The following is a 25,044-nucleotide window of genomic DNA, read 5'->3' as shown; positions in this document are numbered from 1 at the left end:
GCTTATACTTAATTGGCTTATTGGCAGTGGTTGGCTTCTTATTGGTCAATCGCAAAGAACTGGGCGGTGCTCAAATCTGTCATTTCTTTTGTTTTCTTTTTTCTTAAGTAAACTACACACAAGCAGTTTTAGCGTATCATCAACTCACGTCCCTAAAAGGAAAATTTCCTGTGAGGACGTTAAGGACCCCTAGATTCGTGAGATTCGCAGTTGTCATTGTTGTTTCATTGGAACGAGCTTAGCATTAGTGCAGAGCGTGCGTTGTGACGTGCACTAAAGATTCATTCATGGATTTCCGTTTGTTACGAAAGTGTTTTTTCGTGGTTTGATTGTGACAAGTCATCCGATACAAGGTTGTCTGCAGTTCAATAGTACTTCTGGGCAGATCATCAAGATTCAACCGGATAACCAAACTGTAAGTATTTTTGTTTGTTTGCGTGTTTCCTTTTTATTTGGTAGGATCTGTGACATTGATTAAACATGTGTAAACTGTTGAGAATTAAAAAAAAAAAGGAAAGGTAAATTGTTCGAACGTTTGACTCAAATACGGTCTTCTAAGTGAAAAAAAACAAATAGTTTATGACAAAATCTTAGCTCAATGAAATGTTCGGCCGCTCGCCAGGTAGGCGAATTAAGCAATTAAGTTTTTGTCACTAATATTTTGTCTCTTAACTTAAAAAACCCTTTGGGTCCATATTTTTGTGACTGTAACGTATTGTTTTGTCAATAACGGCAAACGTTCCAGCATCTTACTTTTCTTGTGTGTTTTATTCTGAGTTTTGATTTTGGATTTAGTTTATGGTAGCCTACTGTTGTTTAGTGTGAAACTTGTTAGTTCTATTTCTTTCCTCGTAACTTTAGCACCCCCCCGCACACACACACACACATTACACTGATTTTGCCTTACGCGATTCAGTAAAAGTTTTGTTCGCCGCGCTAGAAACTTGAGACGGGACCGACAATGCTTAAAATGTGTCAATTACAATCTTAGCTGAATTAATGTGACAAATATGTACAAAAGTAAAATAAAATAAAAATCCTGTCCATTTTTTTTTAATAATGCGTCCGCAATTATTTTGACATGAAGTTATTGAGAAAAAGCTTCCGCGGCTGCATTGGTTACGGTACTTTAAAATTCGAAATGACGTAATTGGCTTAGCCATCAAGTTATTGCAACAAATTTCGAACCCAAATTAAAGTGTCATTTCATTAAAACTTTATAATCCAGTCACAAGGCCGTTTACTAACGATCAAGATCGCCGTTTGGATTTCACTATTCAATTTTACAGGGATAAGACATAACTAGACATAAGATCATCGTTATTGTGCATACAATTAAACAATGGAATTGAAAGTGGTCATAAGTTCATCTGCTCTTAAAACAACCAAACAACATATGACAACAGCCTTAAAAAACTAAAATAAGAACAATAAAACAAACAAAAACACGTGACCGCCGCTCAACTTGATATGATAATTATGGTCGTAAACATGATATTTTGAAAGTTGCAAGTGCTAAACTGACTTTTCCTATACTCATAACTGAGGTCTTCTTGGTCCGTGTCTGGAGCAGAAGAGTGACAATGCCGTTAAAACTTATTTAATATGCAGGTATAATAGGAGCGAACGGTACTGGAAACACTTTTGGTTCGCATTCTCAATTGGTGCGTTACTTGAAAAGCATGTTGAGCGCACACCGAAATAGTACAGTTTGCTTTAGTCTGGCGTCTGTGTAAACTGGTGTGTTCCAAAATGTTAGAACTGCTTTTTTCGTGAGAGATTTAAATCGTTCTGTTAACCGTTTGAGGCAGACTGTGAAGAAATATACTAACATGGTTTCCACTGGTACACAGCTGTGGAGAATATATATAATCCATATGCTATGTTCAATGCATGTTGTTTTAGATCAAGCTGGTCAACCTGTTGTTGCATCACAGCCAGCAAAGCAGAGTCTACAACCATCAGTAAGACATCAAAACTGTGCTTCTATGGTTAGTGCTTTTAATTATGTCATTTGACTTATACATTTTAGTGCATATATATGCCAACTATATCCTAAGTACAAGGTATGACCCTGTTAGCAATACTTTAATAAATATGCCTGAATGTTTGACTATCTTTTTTCTAATAAGAAAAGTCTGCCAAGTCACTGGCAAGTTGTAGCGAGTCGAGCAGTTCTCAACTCAGTTTTCAAGTTACTGCTAAATTTGTCTTTAGAAACTTTTTGAGGCCATTTATATAGCAGACTTTCAGCAGACTTGCATGGCCCCCAGCAACTCAAGAACAAGTTAAAAATGGGCGAAAAGTTGGTTAAAAGTCTGCAAAGCTAACAACACAAACCCATCAATTATATGGCACGAGAGACTGGTTTAGATCTTTTTTGCCTTTAGATTAGTGCTGTTGGTGTAGAATCACCAAATATGTTTGTTTTTTCTCAGGGAAACATAAATGAGACCTGACGCATAATCCTTGTTGGTTTTTAGGTTGGGTTGCCTGCTGAGCAGTCCCCCACTGAGGATTTGACTATTCCGCATGCGGATAAAGGTGATTATTTATTTTCAGTCAGGTAGTCTACTGTTACAATGGTTACCAAGACTTTTTTCTATTCAGCTAGGGAGTGTTGTTGCGTTTGTGCTTTCTGTGTGATTGCTGCTTCCAGGGGTCATGTACTTAAACGGTGCTGAACTGGTTTGAAGATGTGTTATATTGACAAAAAGCCTGATTGCTTGACATTAGGAATAAATCTCTACAAATTTAACCCTTCGTGCACTTCAGCCCAGAGCCCTAGCTTTGATTGGTTAAAATGTCAAACAAATCAAACACCGTTTCCCACCCAGTTGGGCACTTTACTTTTGGTGCAATTCTTTTTCAAGTTTTGTGTCTGATTTAATCACATGTTAAAATCACTCTCTTACACAGCATTATGCAATGGGAATGTAAGACAGTTAGATGCATGGAAGTAATAAAATCTGTTGATTTTCTTACTGTGAGAACGATCTTGTGGACACAATATCTCTGACAAGAGATTTTGATGTAATAAGCATCATTCCCCTTGGACACATACAAAATTGCTAAGTCAAAATTGTTTGCATGTTCACTTTTGACTCGCCTGCCTGAATAACCTGTGTCTGTTCGGCCGGCCGTGAACAAAAAACTTAACTATGAGGTTATCTCGGATGTTTTTCAAGCTAGATTTTTCACACTTTTGGGGTTTGATCTTCAGTAATGACCTCACTTTCTACCCCACCTATGTTGACAAAGTTTTTTTTTATAGCCGAGACCAGCCTGAGCGGATATATCCGTACCTGGTCATATAGAGCCATATGAGTGGGTACGGATATATCCCTACCTGGGAGACAATGAGTTAAACTTCGTCAAATATTGGGGCCACAGCGGGGTTATAGAAATTACACGTTGAGGTTATCTCAGATGGTTTTAAAGTTATACTTTTAAAACTGTCCACACTTGTAGGGTTTGATTATATCCCACCTTGACCTAGGATTGATTGGCCCTCGTCAAGTTTTGAGGACACTGGGGTTATTTTTGATTCATAAAACATATCAGGCGTCTTTGAAGCTAGAGTTTTCAAATTTCAAGGGTTTAATAATCTGCCATCATGACCCTAATTTGGTTGACCCCATCTCCCCCCCCCCCTTCCCCCTTTTGCAAAAGTTGGCATCACGGGGGGTGGGGGGGGGATGTTCATGAAAAGTTAAAAATGGGGTTATTTCAGATGTCCTGAGAGCAAAACCCGCATAATGTCACACAATTTCAAAATGAAGAGTATGTTGCGTATATGCTAGTGATGGTTGTGGAAACAAGTGTTTACCTCACTATCACAGACATTGACAGATGCTTGTTTGAAAGAATGATAACTCAACTTGATCACATTCTAAAAGTAGAGCCTGGATGCTCTCAGCAAAATGGTTTATTTGGGGTAACTGTAGTAAATCTAAAAAGAAGTAACTTCTGAAAACAATGCAACTTACCATATCAGCCTGGGTGTTGATTATGTGCATGTACCGGTATGCATGTCGGGGAATTAGCTTGACCCACATGGAAAAAAACCCAACTGTATCTGAGGTAGTGGGCAACGACTATTTTTTGAGGGGGGATTGTACTTTAAATCAAGATTTCTAACTTGATTCTGTTTCCAGATGCTGATTCTGAACTCGATGCTCAATTTGAATACTCTGACGTTTCTGATGATGACAACAAAGTCCCTCTCAACGTGACAGGTAGGTCCTATGCACAACTAAGCAGGCAGCTACCCTGCGATTTAAGTGGAAATTTCAGTATGGCAATAGCACACAATATTTCTTGTCTATTTTTTTCAAAGAAACTAGTTTCTGTGTGTGTTGTTTTGCTTGAATAATTGGATATCTACCATATATAGTACTTTCAGGACTGTAAGGTGCTACTGTTTTCCCCAATTTGGACCCCTGTGCCTTATTCAGTTATTGATCTCTTTACCTAGTGTATGGCCAAAGAAGGGAACACTTGTATGCACATCCCTTTACAAAGACACGCAAGCAACATTCTCTCTCTAGTGATATGCATTGTCTATGAACTAGGGAAGGCAGCTGGTCTCACCTCAAAATGTCAGTTACAGAAAGATTCAGTTAAATGCACAGCATTGTGCTTTAAATTTAGATATCTGACTTGATTTCTGTTTTCAGATGATGATTCTGATGATACAGTTGAAGATGTCCACGACTTCCACTTTTTGGATGATTGCGCCGAAGACTCTACCAACGTGACAGGTAGGTCCTATGCCCCACAAAACAAGCAGCTACCTTGCAATCTAGGAGGGAATTCTGCATGGTAATGGGAGGCAGAACCAAAGTTTGGGTGGTTAATGGATTGGGAAACAAAAACTGAATTGTTAGTGGTTGCCATCATGGCCACATATTTCTCTATCTGTTTCTTGTTTCACTTCATGTGTTGTAGTGGCACAGAGACATGTTTACCATCTTACGTCTCATGAGAGCATCAGTATTCTAAGCAGATGATGAAGGTACAGTGTACTGGTCTGTTTCCTCAATCCAAATTAATTTTTTCTTTGATGAGTGATTCTGGAACATTTGCACTTTTTTTTTCAAGTTTTGCTGCGGAAGAAGGAAAGAAAAATTTGGCGGAAAGAGAGTATCCTTTTTCAAGAGAATTACTACTGCTCCCCCACATACTCGATGCCTTACCAAAACACACACAGACAACCAGGCATGTACTCAACAGTCTCTGGTACAGGGCATTGTCTGCACAGCTGATTATATTGCCTGCAGGGACTTACTTTTTTTTGGAAATAACTCATGCCAAAAACATAGAGGCAAGCTTATTAAGCATGGCCAAGAGACGCAATGCTGCTGATTGGGTAAGACCTGCCATCTGAGCTGTTGGGCCCCAAGAGTGCAGACGTGTACGTGAGCAAGAAACATGTACGGCGGCTCCCATTAGAAAACAACTGCATCAAAGCAAAAATCTTCATTTAGCAAGTTTTTCCATTTCTATGTCAGAGGGGCTTTATTGATCCCATATCTTGACTGTGTTCTACGCCTTGTCTTCGGCTGAGTGTAACGTACTCGTTCTCATCAAATAAGAACCGTTTTGCTACACATAAAGCACAGCCAATGCACAGATGATTTGAAAGCACTTTGCAATTAGTTTGTAATTACTTGTATAACAGGGTTTTCATTTCATGCATCTCAAATGAGTGTCTGAAATTAAAGGAGCGTCTGAAATGTAATGTATTTAGTATAAGTTATTTATAAAATGCTGACTGTTAGCAAATGATAACAGACATATTAAGAATGGATATCAACAGGAGCCGGCAGAAATATAACCAGGCCAACTATCATGCCTGCATGTCCAAACCACAAATCTGGTTCTCTTTGAAGAGCAGAATTTATTGAATTTAATGTATGTATCCTCACAGGAGCCCAGACGAGTGCTGAACACCCCGAAGGAGCAAGTGTTACCTCTTCCCCCGACCCAGCGTCTGAGACATCTGAGTGTAAGTCAGTTTATTGTTACTTTCACATGAAAGATAATGGTGTACTATGTAAGGAGCCGTTTTCTTTGGCAAATTGGATCTCTAAAACCCTTCGGGCAGATTTGATGTGGAGAAACATGTACTACCCACAGAGCTGCCAACTGCTAAAATTTTGACGTAGAATGCTACGATTTTGCTGTAATTGTTACGCTAAACTCTACGCTACGTTCAAACACAAAATGACAGGCATGCAAAATGTTCAATCATCGCTCGACAATCAACAATGAACATAGCACAAGTAGCCGAGTACCAATGGTTGCGAACCAGTCTGTTATGACTGATTGAGGTTGTCCACGTGACTTGATTTGCCAATCGTGAATTTCGTTGCAAGCATTTGCCTTTCCGGTGTCTCTCTGGGCCAATTGCGAATTTGATTAGAATGCACGATGCACTTGTAAAGTCGTACTGTATTAGGGCTTCTGATATTTTACCAGGTAAGGGAACAATTTTACTAGCCAATGCAACTACAGGCTTTTAACCAAAAGTATGACGTCTTACTGGCACCAAAACAATATATTCGTAATTGACCTGTGAAAGTGACTAATTTTCACGCAAAAATTAAATTAAACGTTTTAATTACTCATTTTCACAATCATGTTAATTACTATTTTAAGTGTTAATGTCTAATTTTCAGTTTTGGCTCGCCTCCTGATGGCTTACTAGCGTCAAAACAAAAATTTCATGCGTTAATTACTAATTTTCATGTGCCTTGTGACTGTGGAGGTTCAATGCGCATGCGCGACTGTTACACCGGCCAGAGCGAAAATCCTTCGATTCAATACTTTTCTGGCCCATTGTTCTTTAATCCGATGCAAATTAACAATAAGAGCTGAACGCATGTGTAGATAACAGTGACATACAACTGTGTGTCTGACAACTTGTTGAATAACGAATTCTATCGAAAGACATTTGTGAAAGTGTGTTAGCCTAGACCGAACAGATCAGTCTGCTAGTGGTCGGACCTTTAGCACAAGTCCGGCCACACGCCATTTTTCCTCTCTCGATTCGAACATTTTCGGATCAATTGTCTTTCACTAATACACTACAAAGCAGATGTATGAGTGTAGTAGTGGAAATGAATATGAGGCACACCTGTCTGCCTGACAACTTGTCGAATAAGGAATTATATTGAAAGATATGTGAAAGTGTGTGACCACAGCTGATCAAAAGTCCGTCTGCTAAAAGCAGCTTCGATTCGAAAGTTTTTGGGGTCTATTATTTTTTTTAAGTTACCCAAAAACAACGTTAAGGAAAGCGCTATTGCAGAAAACTGACATGCATCTTCCCTACGAATAACTTGGTCGATAAGGCCTTCTATTAAAAGATATTTCAGAAATATTGTGAGAGTGATGTTTGACGGACGTTGTAGCCTCTCAGAGACTCTTAAAGTCTGACTACTGTGACCGAAAATGAGGCAAAATTAAAAATAAGTAATTAACACTGTTATTTACTAATTTTCACGTGAAAATGGTAACCTTAGGTTTTGGCACTAGTAAGCCGTCATACAAAACCGTTTTGGTGTTCATATCTTTTTGGTTTGTTTGTTTGTTTGCCGACCACGAAGGGCCATATCAGGGCGGTGCTGCTTTGACATATAACGTGCGCCACACACAAGACAGAAGTCGCAGCACAGGCTTCATGTCTCACCCAGTCACATTATTCTGACACCGGACCAACCAGTCCTAGCACTAACCCCATAATGCCAGATGCCAGGCGGAGCAGCCACTAGATTGCCAATTTTAAAGTCTTAGGTATGACCCAGCCGGGGTTCGAACCCACGACCTCCCGATCACGGGCCTTGGTCAATAAATATGAAACAAAAGACGATATGCTCCCCCTCGGACCGTCAAAGAAGCTGGTCTGTCAACAACCCATCAAACATCTTATAATGTCCTCTTGCATGTATAGAACATTTGTGTATTCTTTGAATTAATATTTCAGGTGTGCTGAAGCTCTTCAAGGAGCTGAAATTAAAGCTTGCCAAACTGGTCAAGACGCATCCCAATTTCAACATCTGATGGCCACCAGTTGGGGGATGGATGTGGGACACCGCGCGGCACTGCAACTCAAGGAGACAAAAATCACAAAAACGGCAGAGATCCCACTAACATCTGACATTCGAATTTTGTGTGAAAGTTTGAGGGAGAAAATCAAGAGTTTGACAAAAGTAAGTTGTGCTACTTGTTTGTAAGTTGTGGTAAAGAAGTGTTGTGGTGGTTGAGGATGGGGGTAGGGAGAGGATGTTGTGGTGGCAAGTTGAATGTGTAGGGTGTTCTTAATCTTAATATTGGACAATAAATGGTCTCAAATGGGTTAATAGTGGGTCAATATATATTTCTTGAATGTGTTTTATAAAGCTCACGCAGCAAAATAATTAGTTTATCCTGGCTCTGGTGTGCATGATTTTGGAAAAAGGGTGTCATATACTCACACTTCATAACATACAGACCAGAGTTACAGCGCTGAAAGTTGCAAGTATTTACTTGCCATGGCAAGTGCAAACATGTTACTGGCGAGTAGAAATGGTAATCTACTTGTCAAATGTGAGTAAATGCTGAATCAAATTGTTGATTTGGTCAGTAAAGTTTGTTCTCTGGCTTGTAAATTTTTAAAAGTGCACTATTTTTTGGACTTTCAGGGCTTTGAGTAACTTCCACCTTGATGTCTGAAACATTATTTAATTCTGGATTGTGCCCCAAATAAAAAATAAAATTCTAAATGTAAAGATAACATGAAGTTTCAGCCAAATCAAAAACAAATCGGCGATTGGGCGAAGGGCCGATCCAAACGACACCCCTGACTACTATTCATGATTTTATGTATTTTGAAAGGGATCATGTCATTTTGCTGATTGATTGTGTTGTTGTTTTCTTCCAAGAAAATCAAAACGGGAGCATCAGCGGAATTGTGGAGAAGACTTGCGGAGGTTGTTCTGGCATACATCATCATTTTCAACAGAAGATGACCGACAGAGGTTAGTATACAAGGCTGTTCCACTTTATCAGTGAAAAACCAAATTTCCACTGTAAACTGCCTTTAGAATAATTTTTCATCACAAAAGCGATCTTTGGAATTTCCTGACGTAGTGCCGAAGAATTCATGCATCAACTTACGTCAAGTGTTCGACGTCATCACTTCGCATACCTTATGGCCTTGGTATTTTGTTGTCCTTCATATTTTCTACTTGTAAAATGACCCACAAAGCTAAGCGAGACTAGTTGAAGCTGTATCAATGTGCCTTGCCAGCAGGTTGTTAATTACCAGTAATTTTTAATGAGTTGGGGCATTCTAACCAATCACAGGATCTGTTTCATTAAAACGTCAACTTGATTGAATTACAATTATAATTCTTGTTGAAAAAAAAGGAATTTCCTTTTAAAATGTGGTCGATATTAAGTATGTCAGTGGGAGGAGGCTGGAGGTTGTGCCAGTTTAAATATGTGACCCTCCACCACGAAATGAGTCGCATGTCACCTCGCGCGGTTCTGCGCTAGACTTGATATAAGTCCGGAGAGTGTATGGTAACAGCGTGAGGGTCACCTTAGTCACAGGCTTATAACTCAAACAGTTTTTGCTCTTTTCTAAAACGGGTTTCACCACTGGATAGAGCATAAAAAACTCTTTAGGAAAATGTAAAAATATGAAAATCATGCAAAGGTGACATGTGACTCATGCCGTCGTGGAGGGTCACATATGTCAAATAATTTTAGGTTTGAAGTAAATTATGGTCACATAAGTTCTCTTTAACATTATTTTATGAAGCTGAAACAGCTTTTTTTTTCCCTTCCTCTAAAAGGTAAGATGGTTCAGGAAGGTGACAAAATGGAAGAGCGCTAGTTCTGTGCGATGCTTAGTTCTCGAGATAGGTGTGACCACATCAACACGGTGGCCTAGTGGTAAGGCGTCCGCCCAGTGAGCGGGAGGTCGTAGGTTCGAACCCCAGCTGGGTCATACCTAAGACTTTAAAATTGAAGTGGCTGCTCCGCATGGCATCTGGCATTATGGGTTTAGTGCTAGCCCGGTTGGTCCGGTGTCAGAATAATGTGACTGGAAGAGACAAGAAGCCTGTGCTGCGACTTATGTCTTGTGTGTGGTGCAACGTTAAATGTCAAAGCAGCACCACCCTGATATAACCCTTCGTGGTCGACTGGGCGTTAAGCAAACAAACAAACAAACAACAATTTATATTTGCGTTATCAAAGATCTTTCCTATTCAAATCAGTGTCATTGCCCAGTTCTGTGTGCTATGGTTGTTTGACTTACTTGACAAGTTGAGATAAAGAATTACATTTTATTTTTGAGAAGCAAAGAAAGCGTAGAGAAGTATGTTTCTGTCCTGCAAGACTTTATGACCAATGACTTTTCCCTTGGAAAAATATGAAGATGTCTGCTTTTCGTCTGCTTTAAAGGTTGGGAGATTTTACAGCGCACACGGCAAAATGCAAGTTGTGTTGGACAAGAATGTTGTTATTCTTCTTTCTTCGATGAACCTTAGATTTGTTCTTGGCCATATTTTCGAGCTGTGCATTATTATATTACGAAAAAAACAGGTTTAAACACATTCGTTAAGGAACGATGATCATTTGCTCTGGAACTGCAATGCAGTTTGCTAAAACAAAAAAATCTGGCTCAGTATACGGGAACAGGCTAGTAGTGTCATATTTTTTTTAATGGGTTTGGAAGAACTGCTCCTAATTTACATAGCACTCCGGCCCTGTTCTTTTTTTGTCACCCCCAAAACCGTTATTTGTTTTGGGCAGCATTAACAGGGGCAACGAAGGCGAGTTGTGTGCAAGCATTTGCTTTTCTTGTTTTCTGATCAAACTATAGCTGCTGTTTACCATCTAGGTTTTAGCACTGAGAAACTATTGCTTAACTTTTCACATTAGCATGCTTTGTAGAGACAGGCCAAACCTTACTACATATTGACTGCTTTTCAGTGTTGCTGCCTTAGTTTCAGTCTCAAATCTTGACTAGATATTATTTTGATAACGTTTCATATGATATGCTTTTTTTTTTATAGGCTGCAACTATGACGCTGAAAGACTTAGAACAAATTCACCAAGGCATGGACAGCCACACTAAAGAACTTCGGCTGACACAGGGGGAAGAACGTGTGCTGACAACCCATGCCAGGGTTATGCTGCGCGGGAAAAGGTCACGCCCTCTGCCAGTGATCCTGACACCTGAAGTCCAGGAAGCCGTGCACAGCCTTGTTGACTTTCGTCAAGCAGGAATGGTTGCATCGAGTAACCCTTTTGTGTTTGCCTTAAACAGCAAGGTAATAATAGTGCATGGCATTCAATTAGAACCTTTTCTTTCTCATTTTTGACTCACATGCGAAGCAAAAGTGAGTCTATGTACTCACCCGAGTCGTCCGTCCGTCCGTCCGTCCGTCCGGACGTCCGGACGTCCGTCTGGAAAACTTTAACGTTGGATATTTCTTGGACACTATTCAGTCTATCAGTACCAAATTTGGCAAGATTGTGTATGATGACAAGGCCCCAAAAAACATACATAGCATCTTGACCTTGCTTCAAGGTCAAGGTCGCAGGGGCCATAAATGTTGCCTAAAAAACAGCTATTTTTTACATTTTTCCCATTTTCTCTGAAGTTTTTGAGATTCAATACCTCACCTATATATGATATATAGGGCAAAGTAAGCCCCATCTTTTGATACCAGTTTGGTTTACCTTGCTTCAAGGTCAAGGTCACAGGAGCTCTTCAAAGTTGGATTGTATACATATTTTGAAGTGACCTTGACCCTGAACTATGGAAGATAACTGTTTCAAACTTAAAAATTATGTGGGGCACATGTTATGCTTTCATCATGAGACACATTTGGTCACATATGATCAAGGTCAAGGTCACTTTGACCCTTATGAAATGTGACCAAAATAAGGTAGTGAACCACTAAAAGTGACCATATCTCATGGTAGAAAGAGCCAATAAGCACCATTGTACTTCCTATGTCTTGAATTAACAGCTTTGTGTTGCACGACCTTGGATGACCTTGACCTTGGGTCAAGGTCACATGTATTTTGGTAGGAAAAATGTGTAAAGCAGTTCTTAGTGTATGATGTCATTGCTAGGTTTAGTTATTTGACCATGTCAAGGTCAAGCATGTGAGTCGTATGGGCTTTGCCCTTCTTGTGTTTTGTTGGGAGGGGGAGGGGGGGTAAATAACATACAAATAGACAAATGAGTGCAATTTGCACTACATGACACCTGAAGAACATGGGAAAATATATATCAATAAGCAAGGGATAACATAGTAGGCTATAGAGCTTCATAGGTAAGCACGCTTTTCCTATTCTTTTTAACTTTCTGAGCATTTAATCCAAACATGACGTGTGTATGTTTTTTTGAATAACAGAATGATAAAATATAAGATGAAATCATATTTGGATCGATAGCAGATTTGTTTAATTTTAATTACATTTTTCAGATTTTAAGCCTCCAAAATTTCAATCAATTTGATCAAAAGAAAAATGAGGGCGTGACAGAACCTGCATTAACTTTCACTAAAATGCGGATATTACATTATCAAAGACACTTATTAAAAAAGATTTTTTTTATCTGGGGATATTATCTGGCAGAACTTATATGGACAGTTTCATGAAGATCAGCCCCACATTTTCCTCGGAATGCATCTACACACACACACCTACACACACATAGCTGCCAACTGCTATGCTTTTGGCGTAGCATGCTATGTTTTAAGAGCAATTTCTACTCGAATCTAACGATTGCTATGCTGAAACTTAATAATGACAAGCATGCAACAGTGCCCTCATTTTGCGAGATACTGATTTCTGCCTTCCACTCTGTGTGGCTGTCACAAAATGGGTAATCGTCTATACTGAAAGGTATAACAAAATGGCTTGACCTTATTTTAAACGGGTTCCTTACTCCTCTGTAATTTAGTACCTTCTTTTGTAGGGTTCAAATGGCTACATCAGAGGATCGGATGCCCTTCGTGTAACAGTGGACGAAGTAGCCGAGAAAATAGAACACCCGGAAAGGCTACGCAGCACCAACCTCCATAAAGAAATCGCAACAACAGCCCAAGTGTTGGGACTAAATGACCAGGACTTCGAGGTCTTGTGCCGATGGATGGGCCACACAGAGGCGGTCCACCTTCGGCACAACCGACAAAATTTCCAGGGTCATCAGGTGACGCGGATGGCTCCTCTTCTATTTGCAATGGAAGAGGGGTCAGTCCCTCAACAGAAGGGAACAGCCCTGAAGGACATGACCTTCAGCCGAAACATTGGTAGGTACTCCTTATGATAAAAACTTGACCAAAAGAGTTATTGCAACCGATTTCACACCCAAATTAAAGCACTAATTCATGTGTATAGAACAGCACAATGATTGGGATTTTGAATGTTGCTTTCTTTAAAAGTTATGAGGCTTTATCTTCTGAGCCGAAAAAAAATATTGGTCCCTTTCATTTTGTGTTAAGCGATCTCGACTGTAATTAAATACAGTCTTATTCTCTTAACATCGACATATATACAAATGATCTTCATTGCTTTTAAATGCTTGATTAGACGTAAGACAAACAAGTATGGCCGGGAGGGAGGTTGTTTACATGATGGGAGCAACAGTTTGTTTACAAAACATCTCAAAAGTTTGATATTCACAGATTTGAAACCTGTCAGTTTGTCTTTTGTGTCAAATTCACAGTCTTCGGTCTTACTGTGTTTGACTTTTATTATTATTTTTTTTCTTAAGAGTCGCAATACCTGAATGAGCGAGCTATTGCGATGGAGGAGGAGGTGGGAGGTTCAGTGTTTACATTTTCAACCGCACTGTGTTTATGAGGCTCAAGATTTTTTTTCGCAGTCCTTTTTCGTTTTGCAAAGTTTGGCTTGAAACCATAGCACACATCAGCCAATCAAAAAAAGGTCACCTATGTTTGGGTCATACCCCAAAACACTCATAGTAAAAAATGTTTTGCCAATTCCCATGGGGATTCCTTACCTTAAAAGAATCTCTTTTTTTTTTTTACAAAATATGGTGGGTGTTGATTTTATCAGGCTAGTCACTGAGTGAGGTTTGTGGAATCCTCCTTTTAAGACCTACAAAACCCTGAGAACATCAGGTCTTAAAATGGGGTAAACTTACAGCTCTAGGTTATTGACAGAATATAATAGAAAACATGGATTTGAAAATGTCTGATCGGGGGTTGGAGGTCTTAGGGAGGGAGTCTTCTATGGGGTAAGGTTGGGTTAGGGATGGGCGGGGGTTACAAAGGCCAGTCGTGTGTGAGCATTTACTTCTTGTTTAACTGTCATTTTCCACCATGTTTGTGTTATTCTGTTATTCATTATAAATATTCATATTTCAGGTGACTCTGAAAGAAACAAAGACAACGAAGAAGGGGAAATCAGACAAGAGGAAAGGTGGGTATTTATCTGAATCAGATAAAACAACGTGACTTCAATAATGTTTTAGATGACTAAACCTGCATTGCACAAAAATAGATTGATATCAAAGATGTATTAACATTACATCAGAAGTGTAAATGCTATCTTTTTAGTTTGATATGAATCAGTTTTATGATTGAACCAATTTGCCCTCAAACAAATTTGAACATACACATCGTTGTTTTTCTTTTTGTTCAAAGCTAACCAAACCCCAAAAGGCCAGAATTAATACTTGTTACATCTGCTGAACAGAACAGACTTAAGATTTGCATTTGGCACACACATTGTTTGTCCTGCTGTGATTTTTTTATCAGTCTATTGATTCTCATATCAGTCTTCTTTTTTTTAATGTCATGAAAGTAACAGTCATCAAAGTCAACAGTTATTAAAAGTATGCATGTATTAGCAGTGGTATTTATGTGATAGACATTGGTACCCTTTCTGGACCTTCTACAAAGTAGCTCAGTGAAGTGCAGTTTCTTTCTTTCTTTCTTTATTTGGTGTTAAACGTCGTTTTCAACCATTCAAGGTTATATCGCGACGGGGAAAGGGTGGGGAGATGGGATAGGGGAAAGGGGGGAGATGGGATAGAGCCACTTGTCAATTGTTTCTTGTTCACAAAAGCACTAATAAAAAAATTGCTCCAGGGGTTTGCAACGTAGGACAATATATGACCTTACTGGGAGAATGCAAGTTTCCAGTACAAAGGACTTAACATTTCTTACATACTGCTTGACTAAAATCTTTACAAAAATTGACTATATTCTATACAAGAAACACTTAACAAGGGTAAAAGGAGAAACAGAAGCGTTAATCGCCTCTTACGACATGCAGGGGCGGACCTAGTTGTGGATAAGGGGGGGTTCCAAATTGGAGCAGGGGTCCAGGGGCCGCTCAGGCCCCGGTGGGGTCCAGGGGCAGAGCCCTGGTGGGGGGTCTGGGGGGCTATGCCCCCCAGACGCTGAAGGAATTTTATTTGTTTAGGTCAATCGGAGGCCTCTCCTGAAAGATAACAAGGTATCTATTCAGTAAATATTAAAAAAAAACCCGGATGGGGGGGTTCCGGGCACCCAGGAACCCCCCCCCCCCCCCCCCCTAGGTCCGCCCCTGACATGCTGGGTAGCATCGGGTAAATTCTTTCTCGTCCCAACCAATATGGGACTCCCCCTAACCCGCGGGGGGTAGTGAAGTGCAGTTGATTTGGACATAAGAATATATAATTGCAATGAAGTGATATGAAGAAGATGCATGGCCAAACTTTAAAAAAAACACTGATTTCATAACTCCTAAACATTTGTTTGATTTCTGAGTATGTATGTGTGGTTTCAATCTTCTGTTGTCAAAATGTTGTTCAAAGGCAATGTAAAATTGATATTGTAAAGTGAATAACTTTTGAATGACTTGATTAAGAATATTCCTCTGCCCAATTGTATTCTCAAAATCTAACACGCTGGAATCTATCAAAAAATCTGGTCTTAAAAAGGAAGGAGTCTTAAAATAAATGTGTTAATTTATTGAGGTCTGAAAAATGAAAGTCTCACATGTTGAACATTTTTTTCTTCTACAGTTGATGATGCAGACCCAGTACAAGCAGTAGCAGGAAAATCCAACAAACGTATGTACTGCCTTGATAATAATAACAAATGGCCATGCATACTACTCGCACAATATGCACCCCCACCCCCCAAAAAAAAAAAACCCACCAGAATTAATTGGTATGTGTCCTGCAAGGAGCTAAACCAGATCATAAGTGGTCATGGAAAGCACTTGTGCACCATTGTGCCAGTACTGATTTTTAGACTACAATAGCTAGTTTTCTAATATACTAATTGCAAAAGATAGTACAGGGGTACCTGCGATTGACTTGCCAGAAGTGTCCTTAAATTGAAGGTGGCCTGTCATGTTGACGGGTAATTTTGGTAGGGATAATAGACAAATGGACAACAGAAAGCGTCAGCACACTCTGGTTCACGTAAACTATCAGTTTCCGAAAAGACATTGCCAGGTTTTTTACGCACAGTACAAACACCCTTTCATTTAAACACTCACCGCTTGCGAACATCCTAAGTACCCTCCGTAAAGAGCTAGCATTTTTTTTAATTTTATTTTTGCATGGCCTGCAGGATTGTCTAGTACCAAAATCAGACGCTTTTTGGCGCTAGTACTAAAATCTAAATAATAAATTATTGTAACACAAGCATTCATTAATCCTAAAAGATTTTTTTTTCACCAAAAAACGATCAGTACAACTCGAAGTTTTGAAAAATTGACAAAAAGGGAGTCCGGAAGCATGTCACGCAAAGAAGTGTTTCCCGAAGCAGACGAATTTTTTGCATTGAACTTGCTTCTTTGAAGCCAAACTCCACCGATAAGTTTGTGTGACTCGCAGTCGTTGTTGCATTTTAGATTCAGAGTTACACAATAACGGTCTAATGCAGATAAAGCGAGTCGCATTGAAATCACAAACTGACGACTAGATTTGTGAAAAAAAAAAGGAAAGTTGATCACACCCCGGGGTCCACGATGGCTCAGGCGTTAGATAAACCATGCAAAAATAAATTCATTGAAAATTGCTGGCTCTTTACGTAAGGCACCTCAGATATTCTCAAGCGGTGAGTGTTCAAACAAAAGGGTGTTTGTACTGTGTGTCTTTGATGGTTTGCGGGAGGCTTACTGTGCCTTAAAAGGGATGTGGTCTCTCATCGGAGAGGCCACACATTGCAGGTACAACTCCACACACTTTTTAACTTTGTGACTTTCATTGCCGTGCACTGATACACTGAGCACAAAAAAGTTAAGGATATTTTTTTCAGTGGTATACCCCAGATGTTAAACAGCAGTTATTTGGTCAGAAATATACGTGTATTTGAAAATCAGTCTTTCTTCTGCTCAAAAATGTGTTTCTGGAATCTGAGCAATATCTGGGTATGATGTCACTGGTCCGTGACCACATCTACTCTCAAAAATTGTGCTTTTTGATGGCTTGATTCACTTTCAACCGTTGAAACAGTGACTTAAACTGAATGATATTTTACATTTTCTAAATTCGAAAGTTTATTTGGTGTCTTGCCTAATGATTCATACAAATTTCGTTCAAATCTGTCGCGCTGTCAGGCTGATCTAGTGTGTAAAAGAGAGCGACCACAAAACTGAAAAACAGCAAAAAATCAATGGTTTTTATGGTGTTTTTGCTGGGTAGCTGCAGGCTCTCCAAATTTCACAGAACTTAACTTTTTGTGCTCAGTGCACATATAGCAGACTTGTGCTCTTCAATCTCTTTGTTTGTTTGTTTGCTTAAATGCCCAGTCCACCACAAAGGGTTATGTATCGATTGGACATTGGATTTCCCTTCTTTGAGCCATGTGACGTCAGAGGCATACAAAACTTCATATTTTGGCGTTTCAGGTTGACCGAAACTTCAAAGGAACTACAAAACACACGTCATGTGCATGTGTGTGTGCTGTTCAATGTCAAAACAACAACAAAGTCAGTACATGACGTGTGTTTTATAGTTCCTTGGAAGTTTCGGTCAACCTGAAACGCCAAAATATGAAGCTTATGTGTTTGCTTGCATGTGTGTGTGTGCTCGTTCAATCGTTAAAACAACAACAAAGTCAGTACCTGAAAGGAATTCGATCGATACATAAATGTTATTTGCGTTTTTGACCAAAATATGATATTTTACACAGATCTCGACAGTCATTGTTCACCTCGACCGCTAGCGCGGTCTCGGAGAACAATGACTGTCTCGATCTGTGTAAAATGTCATATTTTGGTCAAAAACGCAAATAACGTATAATATCAGGGCGGTTGCTCTTCAGTGCAATGCACCATAAAAGAGGAGTCACACTACACAAATTCTAACCTGTCTTTGATGCAATTCATGGTCTCATTGATTTTTGGGTTGTTCTTGTTGATTATTTTATTTTATCATATTCGTTCCATTTCCTTGTATTAATACACACCCCACAAACTAATTTTTAAATCCAACCAACATGTTTTTGTTTTTTTTACCTTTCTAATGCCCTCCAGCAAGAAATAGTGGACAGCGAGCTTTTCTTGCTTCCAAATTTATATTAATGAGCTAATTATAACATTTAATCATCATCAAAAACCTTGTCAATGCTTTCAATGTGTGTGTGATTCAGAAGTCGTTAGGTAATCTGGCAGTCATTAAAACAAGGTAGGGGTCAAATTAAAAGTTGCCACAGCGCTCCAAAAACTCAATGTTTGTTGCGTTTTGACAAAACGTGATCCAGATTCACTGAAGGGGGCCGGGGACTGAAAATAACCATTTTTTCATCTGTTGGGAGTCGTTTAGCTCTGTTAGCTGTATCATTCTGTCTTTGAAGGCCTGGGAAATATGTATTTTTGTCAGTATTGTTTTATTTTTTTGTATTTTGTATGTTATTTTCTCCATGGAAGGTGTGATTTTTGGGGTGCTCATTTTTTGTAGTCTTTAGCATGTACAACAAAGGCATTTTGAGGAACAGCTGTCAATTTCTGTTTCAGGGAACTTCAGCAAGTTCTTGAGAGAAGAAGAGAAGGCCGTGACAAAGCTTTTTCAAGCTTCCATTTTGGGAGGAAAGCTTCCAGGAAAGAAACAAATTTTGTTGGGCATTGCAAGCAGCCAAATACTGGAAGGGAGATCCTGGACCCAAATTAAAGATAAAGTGGCATATGAAAAGAAAAAACACCTGAAGCACATGTACTAAATTTAACTGTTACTTCCTACTGTAATATTAATTCCATTTCCCGCAGTTTCCTGTCACTTTGATGGAAGTTAAAAGAAATATTTTTGTCGACAAGCAAAGTGGTTCCCCCCCCCCCCCCCCCCCCCAACACCCACCCGGTCATACACCTTTTTTTTCTTTTTTTCGTAAAGCACTTTGTTTTTGCTCCCACCCATGCAGTTGGAAAACCTTTTCAAATCTCTTGTGTTGTTTTTAACTTTTGCTCTAAAAATTTGGTATGACACAAATTTTGATTAATTAGAAAAAAAAACAGTAAACACCAAGTTACAAAGACTTTTGGGCCACGCCCTTCTTCAGTGAAATGAATGTAAGCAAACAATGACGTAAATATTTGATGTGAAAATTGATTCGGATTATCACTTGATTATGTTTCATGATTTTTTTTCTGGTTTACCTTGTTTCTTTTTGGTGTAAATATGTGGACGTCTGCACTGACAGATGTCATGACAGCTGTCCTTTGTATGAGATTTTCTGGGTTGTGGATAACTCCCATTGATCATGACTTTTGTATGGACCATTGTAACTGTATTTGCTCTGTCCAGTAGGAAAACGTTTTCAAGTCTTCTTGTGTTGTCTTCTTGTGTTGTTTTAAACTTTTGCTCTAAAAATGTGGTTCCCATTGAACACCTCAGTACAGATTATGGTTTGCAAAATATATGTTGCTTACTTGATTCTTGAGAATTGTGTTTGTTTTCGCTCCCCCCGCGGGTTAGGGGGAGTCCCATATTGGTTGGGACGAGAAAGAATTTACCCGATGCTCCCCAGCATGTCGTAAGAGGCCACTAACGGATTCTGTTTCTCCTTTTACCCTTGTTAAGTGTTTCTTGTATAGAATATAGTCAATTTTTGTAAAGATTTTAGTCAAGCAGTATGTAAGAAATGTTAAGTCCTTTGTACTGGAAACTTGCATTCTCCCAGTAAGGTAATATATTGTACTACGTTGCAAGCCCCGGGAGCAAATTTTTTATTAGTGCTTTTGTGAACAAGAAACAATTGACAAGTGGCTCTATCCCATCTCTCCCCTTCCCCCTCCGCGATATAACCTTCGTGGTTGAAAACGACGTAAAACACCAAATAAAGAAAGAAAGTTTGATTTCGCCAAGTGAGGGTGTGTGACTGTGGCTGTGAGTGTGTTTGTGACAGTAAATTCAACACTATGAGTGACAAAGAACTGACGACTGTGTGTGGCAGGGAATAGGACACTTTGTGTCATTCGCCTGTAAGTGTGATTAATATATTTTGTAACCATCAAAAACAATTTCCCTTGAAATCAACACATCAACCTTTGCCGGATGCCGCTCACGCCCGACGATGCGGGTTTGTCTGAACCCATACATTTGAAAGAGGGTTTTTACCGTTTATTTCTCTAATGACGATGCGGGTTTGTCTGAACCCATACATTTGAAAGAGGGTTTTTACCGTTTATTTCTCTAACGACGGGGTGGGTTCAGGGAAACCCACAGCGCTACTTCAGTGGGTGCATCAAGTTTCTCCCTTCACCGACTTCTTGCAGGGGAGCGAGAGGGGGAGGGAGAGACTGAGAGAGACTGAGAGACTAAGAAAGAGAGAGAGAGAGAGAGAGACTAAGAAAGAGAGAGAGAGAGAGAGAGACTAAGAAAGAGAGAGAGAGAGACTAAGAAAGAGAGAGAGAGAGACGAAGAAAGAGAGAGAGACTAAGAGAGAGAGAGACTAAGAAAGAGAGAGAGGGAGACTAAGAAAGAGAGAGAGGGAGACTAAGAAAGAGAGAGAGGGAGACTAAGAAAGAGAGAGAGACTAAGAAAGAGAGGGAGAGAGACTAAGAAAGAGAGAGAGAGACTAAGAAAGAGAGAGAGAGAGACTAAGAAAGAGAGAGAGAGACTAAGAAAGAGAGAGAGAGACTGAGAAAGAGAGAGAGGGAGACTAAGAGAGAGAGGGAGACTAAGAAAGAGAGAGAGACTAAGAAAGAGAGAGAGAGAGACTAAGAAAGAGAGAGAGGGGGAGAAAGAGAGAGAGACTAAGAAAGAGAGAGAGAGAGACTAAGAAAGAGAGAGAGAGACTAAGAAAGAGAGAGAGAGACTAAGAAAGAGAGAGAGAGAGACTAAGAAAGAGAGAGAGAGACTAAGAAAGAGAGAGAGAGACTGAGAAAGAGAGAGAGGGAGACTAAGAGAGAGAGGGAGACTAAGAAAGAGAGAGAGACTAAGAAAGAGAGAGAGAGAGACTAAGAAAGAGAGAGAGGGGGAGACTAAGAAAGAGAGAGAGACTAAGAAAGAGAGAGAGACTAAGAAAGAGAGAGAGAGACTAAGAAAGAGAGAGAGAGAGACTAAGAAAGAGAGAGAGAGAGACTAAGAAAGAGAGAGAGGGAGACTAAGAAAGAGAGAGAGAGACTAAGAAAGAGAGAGACTAAGAGAGAGAGAGAGAGACTAAGAAAGAGAGAGAGAGAGACAAAGAAAGAGAGAGACAAAGAAAGAGAGAGAGAGAGACTAAGAAAGAGAGAGAGAGAGAGACTAGAAAGAGAGAGAGAGAGACTAAGAAAGAGAGAGAGAGACTAAGAAAGAGAGAGAGGGAGACTAAGAAAGAGAGAGAGAGACTAAGAAAGAGAGACTAAGAAAGAGAGAGAGACTAAGAAAGAGAGAGAGAGGGAGACTAAGAAAGAGAGAGAGAGAGGGAGACTAAGAAAGAGAGAGACTAAGAGACAGAGACAGACAGTCAGATAGACAGACAGTCAGATAGACGGATAGACGGACAGACAGACAGACAGACAGAGCAACTGACAACAGACAGAGAGATACGGACAGACAGACAGAGAGACAGACAGTCTCTTGGAGACAAACAGGCAGACAGACACTGTTCCGCCGCTCTGGTAATTATGGGTGTAGCAGAACCTGCGCCGTCGGCAGAGGGATAGTTACAATCACTACTACTCTTTAAAAGTATGGGTTTGTGTGAACCCGCGCCATCGGTAGTGTTTATGTAAATTATCATAATCAATTAATTTTAATGTTTTGTCATGTACACACTAAAAATTTGCAGACAGATAGCAAATTAGGTGTGTGAGAGATACTTAAAATTTCAAAACGATACCTTTAATGGTTCCAGAGTTACAATGATTTTAGTGTGTCTCTGGGTACAGGTGAACCCAGGAAGCACGGCAAAGGTTAACTTTACAAGTAAGAAAAAATGACACCTGAAAATGGCATTCAATGGTTACTCGTGCTCTCTCTCTCTCTCTCTCTCTCTCTCTCTCTCTCTCTCTCTCTCTCTCTCTCTCTCTCTCTCTCTCTCTCTCTCTCTCTCTCTCTCTCTCTCTCTCTCTCTCTCTCCTGAAAACAAACAATAAACAAACATCAAACAAACATTGAGGAACCAAAGCTAAATAGCGTTTTAAAGTATAAGCTCAAGAGGATACTTCCTACTGTGATATTAATTACTAGTGTGTTTTTGTGAGGGTGCTTTAACGTTTCAGTTATAGGGAGTAGCACACGTTTGTGTTATGATCCGTGCATGTCTTAAACATGTAATGGCAGTGCATATTAGCAGATCTGCATTTTCAACCATCAAGTTATTCACGTATGGTAGTCGTCCGATGTTGGAATATAGCGTGTTCGTTTCTTGTGTTTTTAATCTCTCGTTTGTTTTCTTAGTGTGATCAAGCAAACGCAAACAATCCTTGAATCTTTTAAAGCACGATAAAAAGATCAAGTATCTATCCTCATATCAAACAGACAATGAAGTAAGGCGTCCGCCCCGTGATCGGGAGGTCGTGGGTTCGAACCCCGGCCGGGTCATACCTAAGACTTTAAAATTGGCAATCTAGTGGCTGCTCCGCCTTGCGTCTGGCATTATGGGTTTAGTGCTAGGACTGGTTGGTCCGCTGTCAGAATAATGTGACTGGGTGAGACATGAAGCCTGTGCTGCGACTTCTGTCTTGTGTGTGGCGCACGTTATATGTCAAAGCAGCACCGCCCTGATATGGCCCTTCGTGGTCGGCTGGGCGTTAAGCAAACAAACAAACAAACAAACAAAAATTCAACATCAAAGAATACAATCTCTAGCTGCTCACGCTAGCTTTGCGAAATAAAGTGTTGGTTTGGTTACCAACACCCGATCCCGCCATTTAATTTTAAACAAAACACACAAACTTAAAAGATTGAAAATTATTCAGAATAAAATTTTCTAAATAAAGTGTTGGCCTTGGTTGAAAAATTGCGACACGACCTTAATTCATGCTAACAAACATTTTAGGTTAATTAAAAAAAAATTTTTTTTATAGATATGTTTTTTTTTTTTAATTTTTTTTTTTTTAAACTAAGCTTTGGTTTTGTAACGAAAATCCGGCCTAAAGTCTTCTCATGCAAAAAAAAAAAAAAAAAAAAAAAAAAAAAAAAACAAAAAAAAACCCCCCCCCCCCCCCCCCCCCACCCGGTTTTGTAACGAAAATCTGGCCTTAATTCTTTTCATGCACAAAAAAAAAAAAAAAAAAAAACAAAAAAAAATTAACCCACCCCCCTCCTATTTTTTTTGGGTAATAATTTGGGATTACTGGTAGCTTTTTTGTACTACCACGTATATGTAACGCTATTTTGATAAAGTTGATAGTATTTACAGCTTTCCGGTCATAATTATGTCCGGCTATCTCTCACTTTTAGGTGGCGGATGTCCACATATAACACGTGTTTCAGAATCTCTATTTTTGGGTGTGTAACTTTCAATAATGAGTGTTTTTAATTTTTTTTTTCTCAAAAAGTATTCTTAAAGTCTAACACATGTTTACACTTGCACTCCGTTTCTGTAGCTTTAGAAATAAACAAGTCCACATAAAACACATTTTTCTTTGCGGCAAATGTCCACATATCCCCCCCTCAGACACGTATGTGTGTTTGCACGGGAATGAACGTACGCACTTTTAAGCAAAGTGGTTACATAAGTCGTTAGGGATGGCACAGACCCAGATGAAGGACCACGCATTGTACAGAGAATTCCCTTGTACAGATGCCACAGGCTCCGCTGAAGGACCGTGCACACATAAGAGCTTTAAGCAAAGTGAATACACAAGTCGTTAAGCCGAATGGCACAGACCCAGATGAAGGACCGTACATTGTACTGGGAATTCCCATGTACAACTTTGAGGAAACTGAATACATAAGTTGTTAAGGATGCCACAGGCTCGGCTGAAGGACCACGTCTTTGTACAGAAAATGACAATGTACACCTTTAAGCAAAGGCATAAGTCGTGAAGGATGGTACAGACCCAACTGAAGGACCACGCATTGTACAGGGAATTCCCGTGTGCAACTTTAAGCAAAGTGAATACATAAGTCGTTAAGGATGCCAAAGGCTCGGCTGAAGGACCACGCAGTCATCAGAGCTCGAGTCAGAAAGTGAAATGAGGGGTTGTATGAACTGACCAACTACAGGATGTCAGGTGCTGCGTTCTATCAGTCGAATACAACAAAGTTGAATCGTGCAACGCGCCCTTTTCTGTAAAGTGGATACAGAAAGCATTCAGAGGACAGAGGCTCAGCATACATTGTACAGTGTATTCCCATTTGCCTCTCCAAGCCCGAGTCAGGAAGTGCACACCATTTATGCCATCGCACACCCTGCTCTCATTGCCAGCTCCAGGGGCAGGCATCAGACACAGCTTCGGGTAAACCAATGCTGGCTGCGTCACACATCAAGTGTCGCGCGATATTAAGCACGAGTGAAAACTCTTGTAGCTGGCGTGTGTCTAAAGTGTCCAGCGAGACAGCACTGTAACGCTTCATGGAATACAGTCACAGTGACCACCACCCCCACCCCCCTCCTCTCCCTCTGACGACACGATTTT

At 39.9% G+C, this 25,044-nt stretch overlaps 2 protein-coding genes across 6 annotated transcripts in view; both read left to right on the top strand.

Moving 5' to 3' along the window:
• The window catches only part of LOC138972597 (calbindin-32-like), a 197,744-nt gene that overhangs the window by 54,220 nt on the left and 118,480 nt on the right, over window positions 1-25,044 (top strand). The gene's annotated exons all lie outside the window — the stretch shown is intronic.
• On the top strand, window positions 1,492-20,331 carry LOC138972550 (uncharacterized). Of its 5 annotated transcripts, XM_070345224.1 has the most exons (12): window positions 1,503-1,991; window positions 2,484-2,544; window positions 4,158-4,238; window positions 4,680-4,763; window positions 5,933-6,010; window positions 7,991-8,216; window positions 8,928-9,023; window positions 11,073-11,330; window positions 12,992-13,325; window positions 14,406-14,460; window positions 16,052-16,099; window positions 18,997-20,331. In XM_070345224.1, exons 1-6 carry the CDS (start codon window positions 1,833-1,835, stop codon window positions 8,065-8,067), a joined length of 540 nt encoding a protein of 179 aa, XP_070201325.1. In that variant the 5' UTR covers window positions 1,503-1,832; the 3' UTR covers window positions 8,068-8,216; window positions 8,928-9,023; window positions 11,073-11,330; window positions 12,992-13,325; window positions 14,406-14,460; window positions 16,052-16,099; window positions 18,997-20,331. The 5 variants fall into 5 exon arrangements, with proteins under 5 accessions (XP_070201333.1, XP_070201325.1, XP_070201320.1 ...); XM_070345232.1 differs by lacking the exon at window positions 5,933-6,010 and having other exon boundaries at window positions 1,492-1,991; XM_070345219.1 differs by lacking the exons at window positions 5,933-6,010; window positions 7,991-8,216 and having other exon boundaries at window positions 1,507-1,991.

This window comes from Littorina saxatilis, linkage group LG1 (genome assembly GCF_037325665.1).
Source record: "Littorina saxatilis isolate snail1 linkage group LG1, US_GU_Lsax_2.0, whole genome shotgun sequence".
NCBI lineage: Eukaryota > Metazoa > Mollusca > Gastropoda > Littorinimorpha > Littorinidae > Littorina > Littorina saxatilis.
Note: the sequence above shows the minus strand (reverse complement) of the source record. Positions and strands in the feature narration are given on the sequence as shown.